This window comes from Lynx rufus, unplaced genomic scaffold (genome assembly GCF_022079265.1).
Source record: "Lynx rufus isolate CCGP_SWC_20201006 ecotype Redwood Valley unplaced genomic scaffold, mLynRuf1.p SCAF_1, whole genome shotgun sequence".
Taxonomy (NCBI): Eukaryota; Metazoa; Chordata; class Mammalia; order Carnivora; family Felidae; genus Lynx; species Lynx rufus.
Genome location: NW_025814823.1, coordinates 2,257,722 through 2,270,856, shown reverse-complemented (window position 1 = coordinate 2,270,856; position 13,135 = coordinate 2,257,722). Strand labels below are relative to the sequence as shown.

The window sequence follows — 13,135 nt, the reverse complement described above, 5'->3', positions numbered from 1 at the left end:
TCATGCCACTTTGATTCAACATAGTATTGGAAGTCCTAGCAGAACAAGTAGGAAAGAAAAAAATCAGTGACATCCAAATTGGAAAGGAAAAAGTAAAACTTTCACTGTTTGCAGACAACATGATATTGTGTATGGAAAAAGACTCTACAAAAAAAAAAACTGTCAGAACTAATAAGTGAATTCAATAAAGTTACAAGATACAAAATTAATATACAAAGATCTGTTGCATGTCTATACACTAACAAAATATCAGGAAAATCAAGAAAATAATCCCACTTATAATTGCATTAATAAGAATGAAAAACTTAGGAATAAATTGAACTAAGGAGGTGAAAGACCTATACACTGAAAACCACAAGACACTGATGAAAGAAATTGAAGATGACACAAATAAATGGGAAGATATTTTGTGTCAGGGGTTAGAAAAATCAATGTTGTTAAATGTCCATAAACCCAAAGCAATCTACAAATGCATTGCAATCCCTGTCAAAGTTCAAATGACATTTTTTGCCGGATTGGAATAATTCCATAACTTACGTGGAAGTAACCACAAAAGACCCCAAATAGCCAAAGCACAGTGTTAAGAAAGAACAACAAAGTCAGAGGTTACTGTGCCTGGTTTCAAATGGGATTATAAAGCTGTAATAATCAAAACCGTGTAGTATTGTCACAAAAATGGACACAGAAGACAATGGAACTATACATGTAGATAACCCACAAATAAACCTACATGTATGTGGTCAGGTAATTTTCAACAAAGGAGGCAAGAAAATACAATGGGGAAGAGGCAGTCAGTCTATTTAGTAAACAGTGTTGGGAAAATTGGAGAGCTACCACACACAAAATAATGAAACTGGACCACATACAAAAAATTAACTCAAAATGGATTCAAGACTTGCATGTAAGACCTAAAGCCATAAAATGCCCAAGAAGAAAACATAAGCAATAAGCTCCTTGACATCAGTCCTAGTAATTTTGTTTTATCTGACTCCAAAGGCAAAGGAAACAAAAGCAAAAATAAACAAACGGGACTACATCGAACCAAAAAGCTTCTGTACAGCAAAGGAAACCCTCAACCAAACAGAAAAGCAACCTATGAATATCAGAAGATATTTGAGAATCATATATCTGAATGAGGGTTAATGTCCAGAATATATATATAGAAAGAACTCATATAACTCAATAGGAAAAATAATCCAGTTAAAACATAGAGGATTTGCATAGACATTTTTGTACAGAAGACACACAGATATCCAACAGGCACATGAAAAGATGCTCAACATCCCTTATCACCAAGGAAATGCAAATTAGAGCCATAATGAGATAGCACCTACACCTGTCAGAATGGCTAGTATCAAAATGACAAGAAATAACAAAATGTTGGCAAGGATTTGGAGAAAAGAGAACCTCGTGCATTGTTGGGATTGTAAATTGGTGCGGCCGCTATGGAAAACCACTTGGAGGTTCCTCAAAATTGAAAGTAGAACTACAGTATGATCCAGCAACTCCGCTACTGAGTATCTGTCCAAAGAAAACAAACACTAATTCAGAAAGGTGTGTGTACCCCTTTTGTCTCATTGCAGCACTATTTTCAAAGCCAAAGTGTGGAAACAACTTAAGTGTTCACTGAGAGATGAGTGGATAAAGAAAATGTGGTTTATATACCCAGTACTGTTCAGCCATAAGAAAATATTGCCATTTGCCACAACATGGATGGACCTTGAGGGTATCATTCTAAGTAGTATAAGTCGGAGCAAGACAAATACTACAGGATTGCACTTATATATGTAACCTAAAAAACAGGACAGAACCCCAAGACTCATAGATACAGAGAACAAGTTGGTGGTTGCGGGAGGGGACGGTGTGTTTTGGGGGGAGTGACACGGGATCAAGAAGTACGTACTTTGAGACTCTTTATTTTGGCTCGGGTCACGATGTCACGGTTGTGAGACTGAGCCCCACATCAGGCTCCACGCTGAGGGTGCATTCTCTCTCTCCCTCTCTCTCTCTGCCCCTCCCCTGCTCGTGGGCATGTGTGTGTACTCTCTCTCTCAAGATAAACGTTAAAAAAAATAAGGTAAAAATGGAGAGGGAGGCAAACCATAAGAGGCTCTTAAGTACATCCAAGTGACTAAAATAAAATGACTGACAATTGCACCGACCACCAGATGCAGGGAAGCCAGATCACTCATCCACGGCTGGTGGGGACGTAAAATGATGCCGCTGCTCCGATAAATGGTGACTGCACGCCTGGCCATCCGTCCCAAAGAAATAAAAACCGTGTTCACGTGAACACCTGTCCACAGAGGTTTCGAGCAGCTTTATGTGTCATAGCCCCAAACTGGAAACAACCCAGATGTCCTTCAACAGGTGAATGGTTCAACTGGTAATCCATACAGCGGAACACTGTCCTACAAGAAACAAGAGCAAACGATTGATACGGCAACAGCCTGAGTGAATATCCAGAGAATTGTGCTGCACAAAAATGCCAGTACCGGGAGGCTACACACTGAGTCCACGTATGTGGCATTTTGAAATGACAAAATTATAGAAAAGGAAGTTGATTGGTGGTTGCCAGAGGTCAAAGAGAGGGTCGGGGCTGGAGAGAAGCCAGTGTGGCCGCAAGAGCAGATGAAGGGTCATCGCAGTGAAGAAAACGTTCTTCTGTGTGTTGACCGTATCGAGTTATCTGATGATGTTTTGCAAGATGTCATCAGTCACCCCTGGAGGAAACTGAGTAAAGGGTACAAGAGGTCGTTCTGCATTATTTTGTACCATTGCATGTGAATCTACCGTTATCTCAAAATACAAGAAACTTTTAATGTAAATAAGGGGCTTGTGGGGACACGCATGTGTTCCTTGTATTATGTGTTACGGACCGCAAGACTGGATGTTCTGTGTCTTTTGCTGATTTGTTCTGTTTCCCGCTGTGGTGCCTGTGCTTAGTTGTCTTCCTGTTTCTTTCGTTCCTGCCCGTGCCCTGCCCAGACCTCACCACTGCAGTGGAGCACAAGTGGAACTCTCTCTGCTACTCTTCCCACCTGATCTGGAACTAATTTATCTTCGTCCTTCTCCGCTGCTGGCATTGCATTTCGGTGCGCTGTTCCGTGCACAGAAGGGGTGCAGGCAAGGGGGAGGAGACTCCCCTGGGCAAACGCAGCCCTTGCTGAAGAGCCTGTGTTCTGTTGATCTTCCTGATCCCCTCAAGGCTCTGAGGCACAGCTCACTCCTCCCCGCCGAAGGCCGTTCGACTCTGTGGGCTTAGGGTTGGTCCCTCTGTAACGTAGTCCCTGCAAGAGTCTGTGCCCTCGAGACCTCCTTCCCTCCGCACAAGTCTCCCCAAGCTCTAGAGGAGCTTCTTTTGGAGTTGGCCTTACTTGCCCCCACTACTCTGCTGTCACTAAATTAACGTTTTTAATGAATTTCTAATGTAATAGTCTCAGTGCCACTGCTATTTCTGAGAAGTAGAATTAGAAGGTAGGATTAGGGGACGTGGGGACCATACAACACCTGAATCTGATGTTTCTTTCTCCAACTGCCCCTTTTCAAAATATTTGGTTTAAATTTGTAACCCTTTTTGTTTTGTTGCAGCTGATCATCTTTTTAGCAGTTTTGTTTTGTTATTGTTGTTTGTTTTGTTAGAGATTTGAAGGAGGAAGAATCCATGAATCTGCTTTACTCATTAATCGAATTCTTACCTATTAGTTTTGTAATTATGAAAAGCAGATGCTTTTCAAGTATTTCTAATATTCAGCAAAAACTCAAAGACCTTCTGGCTTTAGTTTTCAGTCCTGCTTCATTAAAAAATGCCTAGAGATCACATTTTGAAATCATTTTTTTCACTATTCTAAGCTTTCTTTTTGGACTGATCTAAGATTTTCTTTACTGCTGAAGTCCATCTTGAGTATTTGGAGAATTTTAGCCCTCGTTGTTTTTCTCCTGCTTGAGCAAAGACAATTACAGAATAGTATGATGCGAAATAACAGACAGGATGGCCACATCTCATTCTTCCACCCCTATTACGAGAACCTTTTATGGATATTGTCCTAAGAGTTCCAGGCTACAGGGTCCATTTTTGTTCTTGGTTATAATTACTTGGAATTATCGTCTCATTTTTTATAGGAACCAACAGTGAAAGAACCTGAAATTACCACAACCCTTCAGATACATTTCTTTGGAAAAAGAGGAGAAAGGAAACTTCATTATAGAGAATTTCGAAGGTAAATGTAAATATTTATATTCATTTAGGGAAATTTATAGCCAAGAAGTTACAAAACAACTGAATATACTCCTCTCACAGATCTGCAGACAGTAACACTGAACATCATATGCAGAACTATATAGTATTTATCTCTGAGAACAAAACCTATGAAATATAAACTAAAGTACTCTGCTCAAAAACATCTAACCTGTATGAAAAGTAATACCTGTTTTATAGCATACCATAATTTTTTTTAAGTCAATGCTGTCATAGATGTATAGAGTTGTCTGGTAACACAGGTCACTGATGTACTGGTTTGGAGTTGGGGAGTGGGTGATCAGGGAAGGCTTTCTGAAGGAAATGGTGCATAAACTGAACCTTGACGGATGAGCAGGAAATACCCAGGCAAAAATGGTTTGGCAGGAAAGCATCTGAGGGAGCGAGAACAGCGTTAGAAAAGACGTAGAGGCATGAAAACGTATGGTTTGTAAAGGGAATTATAAGCAGTCGCATCTAGGGTAGTAAATGGAAGGTGGTGTGGTGAAAGGTGAGAAGAGAAGCTGGAGAAGGGTGTGCTTGCCTGTGGAAGATTTTGTACTCCACGGGATCAAGCTTGAATTGACTCAGCGATGGAAGATCCTGAAGGGTGATGCCTGAAGCATACCTGGTCAGGTGTGCCCATCGTTGTGTGTGGTAGCAGAATAAAGGATGGATCTTATGCGAGAGAAGACCATTCAGATATCCCAGACAAGAAACGATGAGAGCCTTGAACCAATGTAGTAACAAGGATTTTGAAGTGGGAGAGTTTTTAAGACATAGTTAGGACATAAGATTGTAGGACCCAGAGGCGCCTGGGTGGCTCAGTTGGTTAAGCATCTGACTCTCGGATTCGGCTCAGGTCACGGTCTCACAGTTCATGAGTTCAAACCCCACGTCGGGCTCTGAGCCGACAGCCCGGAGCCTGCTTGGGGTTCTCTCTCTCTCTCTCTCTCTCTCTCTCTCTCTCTCCCCCTCTCTCTCTGCCTCTCCCCTGCACACGCTCTCTCTGTCTCTCAAAATAAATAAATAAACTTAAAAAGAAATTTTGTGGGGCCCAGTGATTGAGGAATGAGGAATGCCCAAGTTTCTGAATTCTGTCCAATCATAATGTACCCCATAGCTGAACTCCAGTAAGTCATTTAACCTCTCTACAATAGTTTTTCTCGACAAACATTTTTTAAAATGTCTTTTCTTATACTTGAAAAATATTACTGTCTCAACACTTCTTAAAATTTCAAAATAAATACCATGATTTAAAGCCAAGCCAGGCTATTATATCAGCTGTACTTATTCAGACTAATACACCACTCCCCCTTCACTTTAAGATTCCCTAAACTAGTTAATTTTAAAGGTGTTCTGGGAAGCAAAGAAATAGAAGTATTTATAAATAAATTAACTAAGAAATGTAAAAACAGTTAAGAGTATCTATTAAAACAATTAAATATTTAGTTTATGTAGATTCCCAAATTGTAATGAGTGGGGAAAGGTGTAACATTACGTAGGAAGAAGTAAGGGACCTCCAGGAAGGCAGGCTGCAGCTGCAAGGGGGAACCTGGCTGAGGAATTGGCAAAGGCAGCAGAGTTTGGGGAAAAAGAGGTTAAGATAAAAGTATTCTGGACCTGCCCAGTCTAGGTGCCATGCATGAAATCTCACAAGCTTTCTGATAAGGTCCCAATAAAAAGTCAGGGACAAAAATCCTCAGCAGCCACCCAGTTGCGACCCCTCTCACTCTTGAGAGCTTTATACTTTCTCTCAATAAACTCTATTGCTTTACTCAAAAAAAAAAAAAAAAAAAAGGTGTTCTAACTTTAATTTTCTTTAAACAGAATAATTTTATTTAAAATTCTTACTTTAAAAAAATGTTTGTTTATTTTTGGAGACAGAGACAGAGCATGAGTAGGGCAGGGGCAGGGAGAGAGGGAGACACAGAATCGGAAGCAGGCACCAGGCTCCGAGCTGTCAGCACAGAGCTGGACGCAGGGCTCGAACTCACAGACCGCACTATCATGACCTGAGCCGAAGTCGGATGCTTAATTGACTGAGCCACCCAGGCGCCCCCAGAAAAATTGTTTCAAAGAGATGTTTGTCCTTGGTGTCAGCCACCTTCTTCCAGCTTCTCTGATAAAGGGATATTGTTTTAGAAGGTACAGCTTATTAGTTTCAAGGAAAGGCAAGGAAGGTGCCACCAAGTTATAGCTTTGGGGCTACTTAAAACATTTGCCTATAGACGTTAGCTTCTCATTTAGAGAAACAGTATCGATTGTGAAAAAAACATATTTGTGATTTAGACAGACCTGGGTTCAGATGTGGAACTTCATCATTTACTAAGTGGGATTTGATGAACAAGCATTTTAACCAGAGGCTCCAATCTCTGTTCCTTCATTTGTGAAGTGATGATGATAAATATCTACTTAATAAGGTTATATATGTATATGTGAATTTATTGTGTGATTATCCATTATTCGTTATCATATATTATTATATCCTATATTGCATCATATCATATAATTATTATATTATTCATGTAATGAATGTGTTGATTAATATATGATGATTAATATGTCGACTTACTCTATACAAGGGTCGGGCTCTAAGTAGGCACTCGTAATAGAATGTAAACACCGATATCAGAAGCGGGTAAGAAAAACGAACAAAAGAAGAACAGTGGCAGTGTCATAAAATGGAGCCACTAATTAGGCTAGTACACTAAGCGCAAACCGTGAGATTCTGTGCGCTTGCTAAGAACACACCGCAGATTTGACCGCGCTTTCTGGCAGGCACCATGAAGGGGGATACACGTCAGTTGCCCAACTCACCGTGTCCCTGAGTTGGAAGCTCACTGGTTCGGCGTAAGGGGCTGGGGGGGCGGAGACATTCGGTCCTCATCATGAGGTCAGAAAGAAATCTTCCGAAGGGGCTTTATAAAAAGGACACTGTGTAACATGAAGAATTCTATTCTTAACAATTATAGTAAGACCAGCGATAAATTTCACGGGCTTTTTTTTTTTTTTTTTTTTTTTTTTTTTTTTTTTTTTACAGCATCCTGTCAGTAGAGAACAACTAAAATCACAGTTTTAAGCAAGGAGGCATACTTCACTTCAGCTTCTAAAATTCAGCTGCTTTTTCTCTAAAACCACTTTAAGCTTTACTAAGCAAGTAGAAGTGCTAACAATTAAATGCCACAGTCTGAGAAGCTGGTAGCAATATAGAAGGGAGAGAACACTGGACATGAGGTCCAAATGGCTGTAAATGCTAGGTGTGCGATTTATTTAGCTGTATGGTCTTGGGAAAATCATGTACCTTTTTCTAGTCTTTGTAAAAATATACGTGGCAACATTTGTCCTGCCCACTTTAAAGAGTTGTGAGTAAATTTAGGGGCACCCGCGTGGCTCCGTCGCGTAAGTGTCCGACCCTTGATTTTGGCTCAGGTCGTGATCTCACGGTTCGTGAATTCAAGCCCCACGTTGGGCTCTGCACTGTGAGCACGTAGCCTGCTTGGGACTCTCTCTCTCTCCCCTCTCTCTGCCCCTCCCCTGCTCACTTGCTCCTCTCAAAAATAAATAAACTTTAAAATGATATATTTTTTAAAAGTAAATTTAAAAATTACAAATTATAATTTTAAAATAATCTAATAAAGGAAAAGAGCAAATCTCTAATTCATGCAAATATCCTCCTTCCTAATCATTTTTATTTCTACTCTCATTTACATTAATATACTATCCCCCAACATGAAAAGTCTGAGGTTGATCTGACAATTAAATGAGATACTGTCGGTTAAAGTATACACAACATAACACACGGTAAGCATTCAGAATACGTGCCAAACTCACGTCACCTTAGTTTTAGAGTTTCTAGTGAGTTTGTTTCCCAACTCCCAGATCTGTCTCCTTACGGAATTCTTTTCCTCTGGCTTCTTCCTGTGTTTGCATTTCCCCAGCTCTCTTGGCCAAGAGACTTCTTCCACTAAGAGTTTCCTCAGTCTCTTTTCCCAAAGGCTCCTTAATCCAACATCTAAAGAAAAAAATCAAAACTAAAAGTATATTCCCATCTTTTCCCCCAAGGACTGACTGCTTTAAAATTCAGAGAGAAGGATTTTTCAAGTTAGAACAGAAAGCTAGATACTACTTGTATTTTTCATCACAGATGACAAAGCTATTTCCAATTTTATTATCAATTTTTGTATTTGAAAATTCAGTAGTGTCACTTTAAGACAAAATATTGAGAACTTGTATCAGTTTTATGAAGGATCCCTAGTCCTTATAAAATCTGCTGAAAATGCTCTAGTAATATAATTAAACTCATGAACAAATACAAAATTAAAAAGCAAGAATTAATATATCTAAAGTGTCAAGAAAAGGCAAGGCTAAAAACACATTTGTTTTGCGATCTTAGGAACTGCATCAGGAGACAGACATTAAGGCAACAACCCAGATCATGGTTCAAAGAGACAAAGGAGCTCAGATTTTTAAAGGCAAAGGAGGAATTGTAGGCACATTACATAAGTTGGGGGGTTCTTTGTTTGTTTCTTAGGTCGGTTGTGGCAGGCTTAGGGTAACACTGTCCCGTATGCGATTCGTTGCCAAGATCAGCGCTGGGCAGAAAGTCCGTTTTAGTCCATTCTTGCATGTGACACACACTCGTCTCAAATGCTTGCAGTTTGGCGACAAGCCAAGGTTACCATTCTTCCAAGAACTGAGCCGGGAAATATGCATAGGCCCTACCTCTTCAGTGTCCTCCCCACTCCATTCGAAGTGACTTTCTTCCTCAGTGCTTACTCTGTTCTAGTGTTCTTGTATCAATAGGAAAAGATAGGTCAAATTGAACCAGTCAATATTCCAGATTTTGTTTCATGCATTATTAATTTAAATTCTAGAATTCGTTATAAGTTTAAATACTTCACACAAAAGAATTTAGAAGTTTCTGGAACAAAAACATTTCTTAGTAAATGTAGACTTGACACTAAGGAAAAAGCAATTATTTAAAAATCTGTTTTACATCCTGTAAAACAGTAATTTGTTTAAATCTCCAGGTCAGGGGCGCCTGGGTGGCTCAGTCGGTTGAGCGGCCAACTTCGGCTCAGGTCACGATCTCGCGGTCCGTGAGTTCGAGCCCCGCGTCAGGCTCTGTGCTGACAGCTCAGAGCCTGGAGGCTGTTTCGGATTCTGTGTCTCCCTCTCTCTGACCCTCCCCTGTTCATGCTCTGTCTCTCCCTGTCTCAAAAATAAATAAACGTTAAAAAAAACTTTTTTTTAAATAAATAAATAAATCTCCAGGTCAATTTTTACTTTACAAAATATTGATGTTTCTATCTAACTCTTTGGCCCTAAATTCTTATTATGCCTGATAATATGCAGAAATCCCGTACTAGACAGGTTCATTGTGTGATACAGCCAAAACACAGTGAATTTAAGTTAGAAAAACATCATCAGAAATGTGTTAAGTTATTGTCATCCCACAGAAGAATTTAACTGATGTACTGTAGACAGACTACTGCTGTGTTCAGGTACTTCGTTTTTAATTTCTCAGGAAGAGTCCAAATTTGCATAATGTTGGTAGGAATTGTCAACCAGTGCTATCTGAACCCAGTGATTACTAAATAGATAAAGTCTTGTGTCTGAATGCAGAAGACATGGCAAATTCAGAAACGAGAAGTTCACCGTGGCTGAAGCAGAAGTAAGAGCGGAGGGTGGGAAGATGAGCATAGGCACAGCTGTGAAGGCGTTTGTGCCTCGTGGAGAAGGGCGGAGAGTCACCAAAGACCTTGAAGCAGGGGGGAGGGAGGCGGTCATCGGAGCCGGCAGCTTGGCCAGGGAACTCCGGCAGAGGGCAAGGAGATCCGTTGGAAGCCGTTGCATCAACAGAGAAGAAAGGACGGTGATCAGACCGAGGTGGTGGCGGCGGGAACAGAGACGAGCGGAGCATGCAAGGGATTATTTAGGAGAAGGGAGTTAATAATAGTGGCGACTGAGGGGATGAAGAGTGAGGAGCAAGTCCAGGCCGCCGCCTGGTGTGTGTGTGGAGCCGGCGAACGATGTGATACCTGTTCACTGAGACAGAACACGAGTAGGAACAAGCTCAGCAAGGAAGGTGATGCACGCAGGGTAGACATGCTCAGGGGGAGCAGAAGGCAGATTGCAGTGGGGCGAGGAGGGGGGGAGGGGTAAGAGTGACCACAGCACAGGAAGTGGGGGGCAGGAGGCGAGGAGGGAGGGAGGGGTAAGAGTGACCATAGCAAAGGAAGGGGGGGCAGGAGGCGAGGAGGGGGGAGGGGTAAGAGTGACCACAGCACAGGAAGTGGGGGGCAGGAGGCGAGGAGGGGGGGAGGGGTAAGAGTGACCACAGCACAGGAAGCGGGGGCAGGAGGCGGGGGGGGGGGGGGGGAGGGGTAAGAGTGACCATAGCAAAGGAAGGGGGGGCAGGAGGCGAGGAGGGGGGGAGGGGTAAGAATGACCATAGCAAAGGAAGGGGGGGCAGGAGGCGAGGAGGGGGGAGGGGTAAGAGTGACCACAGCACAGGAAGTGGGGGGCAGGAGGCGAGGAGGGGGGGAGGGGTAAGAGTGACCACAGCACAGGAAGTGGGGGGCAGGAGGCGAGGGGGGGAGGGGTAAGAGTGACCACAGCACAGGAAGTGGGGGGCAGGAGGCGAGGAGTGGGGGAGGGGTAAGAGTGACCACAGCACAGGAAGTGGGGGGCAGGAGGCGAGGAGTGGGGGAGGGGTAAGAGTGACCACAGCACAGGAAGTGGGGGGCAGGAGGCGAGGAGTGGGGGAGGGGTAAGAGTGACCACAGCACAGGAAGCGGGGGCAGGAGGCGGGGGGGGGGGGGGAGGGGTAAGAGTGACCATAGCAAAGGAAGGGGGGGCAGGAGGCGAGGAGGGGGGGAGGGGTAAGAGTGACCACAGCACAGGAAGTGGGGGGCAGGAGGCGAGGAGGGGGGGAGGGGTAAGAGTGACCACAGCACAGGAAGTGGGGGGCAGGAGGCGAGGAGTGGGGGAGGGGTAAGAGTGACCACAGCACAGGAAGCGGGGGCAGGAGGCGGGGGGGGGGGGGGGGGGGAGGGGTAAGAGTGACCATAGCAAAGGAAGGGGGGGCAGGAGGCGAGGAGGGGGGGAGGGGTAAGAATGACCATAGCAAAGGAAGGGGGGGCAGGAGGCGAGGAGGGGGGAGGGGTAAGAGTGACCACAGCACAGGAAGTGGGGGGCAGGAGGCGAGGAGGGGGGGAGGGGTAAGAGTGACCACAGCACAGGAAGCGGGGGCAGGAGGCGGGGGGGGGGGGGAGGGGTAAGAGTGACCATAGCAAAGGAAGGGGGGGCAGGAGGCGAGGAGGGGGGGAGGGGTAAGAGTGACCACAGCACAGGAAGTGGGGGGCAGGAGGCGAGGAGTGGGGGAGGGGTAAGAGTGACCACAGCACAGGAAGTGGGGGGCAGGAGGCGAGGAGTGGGGGAGGGGTAAGAGTGACCACAGCACAGGAAGCGGGGGCAGGAGGCGGGGGGGGGGGGGGGGGGAGGGGTAAGAGTGACCATAGCAAAGGAAGGGGGGGCAGGAGGGGGGGAGGGGTAAGAGTGACCATAGCAAAGGAAGGGGGGGCAGGAGGCGAGGAGGGGGGAGGGGTAAGAGTGACCACAGCACAGGAAGTGGGGGGCAGGAGGGGGGAGGGGTAAGAGTGACCACAGCACAGGAAGGGGGTGGCAGGAGGCGAGGGGGGGGAGGGGTAAGAGTGACCACAGCACAGGAAGCGGGGGCAGGAGGCGAGGAAGGGGGGAGGGGTAAGAGTGACCACAGCACAGGAAGGGGGGGCAGGAGGCGAGGAGGGGGGAGGGGTAAGAGTGACCACAGCACAGGAAGTGGGGGGCAGGAGGCGAGGAGGGGGGGAGGGGTAAGAGTGACCACAGCACAGGAAGTGGGGGGCAGGAGGCGAGGAGGGGGGGAGGGGTAAGAGTGACCACAGCACAGGAAGTGGGGGGCAGGAGGCGAGGAGGGGGGGAGGGGTAAGAGTGACCACAGCACAGGAAGTGGGGGGCAGGAGGCGAGGAGGGGGGGAGGGGTAAGAGTGACCACAGCACAGGAAGTGGGGGGCAGGAGGCGAGGAGGGGGGGAGGGGTAAGAGTGACCACAGCACAGGAAGTGGGGGGCAGGAGGCGAGGAGGGTGGGAGGGGTAAGAGTGACCACAGCACAGGAAGTGGGGGGCAGGAGGCGAGGAGGGGGGGAGGGGTAAGAGTGACCACAGCACAGGAAGTGGGGGGCAGGAGGGGAGGAGGGGGGGAGGGGTAAGAGTGACCACAGCACAGGAAGTGGGGGGCAGGAGGGGAGGAGGGGGGGAGGGGTAAGAGTGACCACAGCACAGGAAGTGGGGGGCAGGAGGCGAGGAGGGAGGGAGGGGTAAGAGTGACCACAGCACAGGAAGGGGGGGGCAGGAGGCGAGGGGGGGGAGGGGTAAGAGTGACCACAGCACAGGAAGGGGGGGGCAGGAGGGGGGGAGGGGTAAGAGTGACCACAGCACAGGAAGTGGGGGGCAGGAGGGGAGGAGTGGGGGAGGGGTAAGAGTGACCACAGCACAGGAAGGGGGGGGCAGGAGCAGGAGGGGAACGTAAGAGGTTTCCACACGTGTTTGAACGACGATGTAAAGAGGGAAGGACTGAATGCAGGGCGAATGGGGGTCAGCAGAGCAGCAAGGCCCCTGAGGAGGAAGAAAATAGAGGAAAATAGAGGTGGAATTCAGAGCGCAGGTAGATCAATCGGCCGTCAGCGGGAAAGGGACTCCTCTGTCACTGGGACAGAAAGGAGACGGGGATGAGTGTTGTTACATCCCTGGAGTGACAGCCAGAAAGTGAGCGAGTTTCCTACGCAGTGACCTCTGCTTGCTCTGGGAACTGGGGGCAAGCCATGTGCTGAAGCC

At 46.0% G+C, this 13,135-nt stretch overlaps 1 protein-coding gene across 1 annotated transcript in view; it reads left to right on the top strand.

Moving 5' to 3' along the window:
• MICU2 (mitochondrial calcium uptake 2) overlaps positions 1-13,135 on the top strand; it is a 146,685-nt gene that overhangs the window by 121,062 nt on the left and 12,488 nt on the right. The window contains exon 8 of the mRNA XM_047077727.1: positions 4,123-4,220. Within this exon, the coding sequence (XP_046933683.1) occupies positions 4,123-4,220 (98 nt within the window). The remainder of the gene's footprint in view (positions 1-4,122; positions 4,221-13,135) is intronic.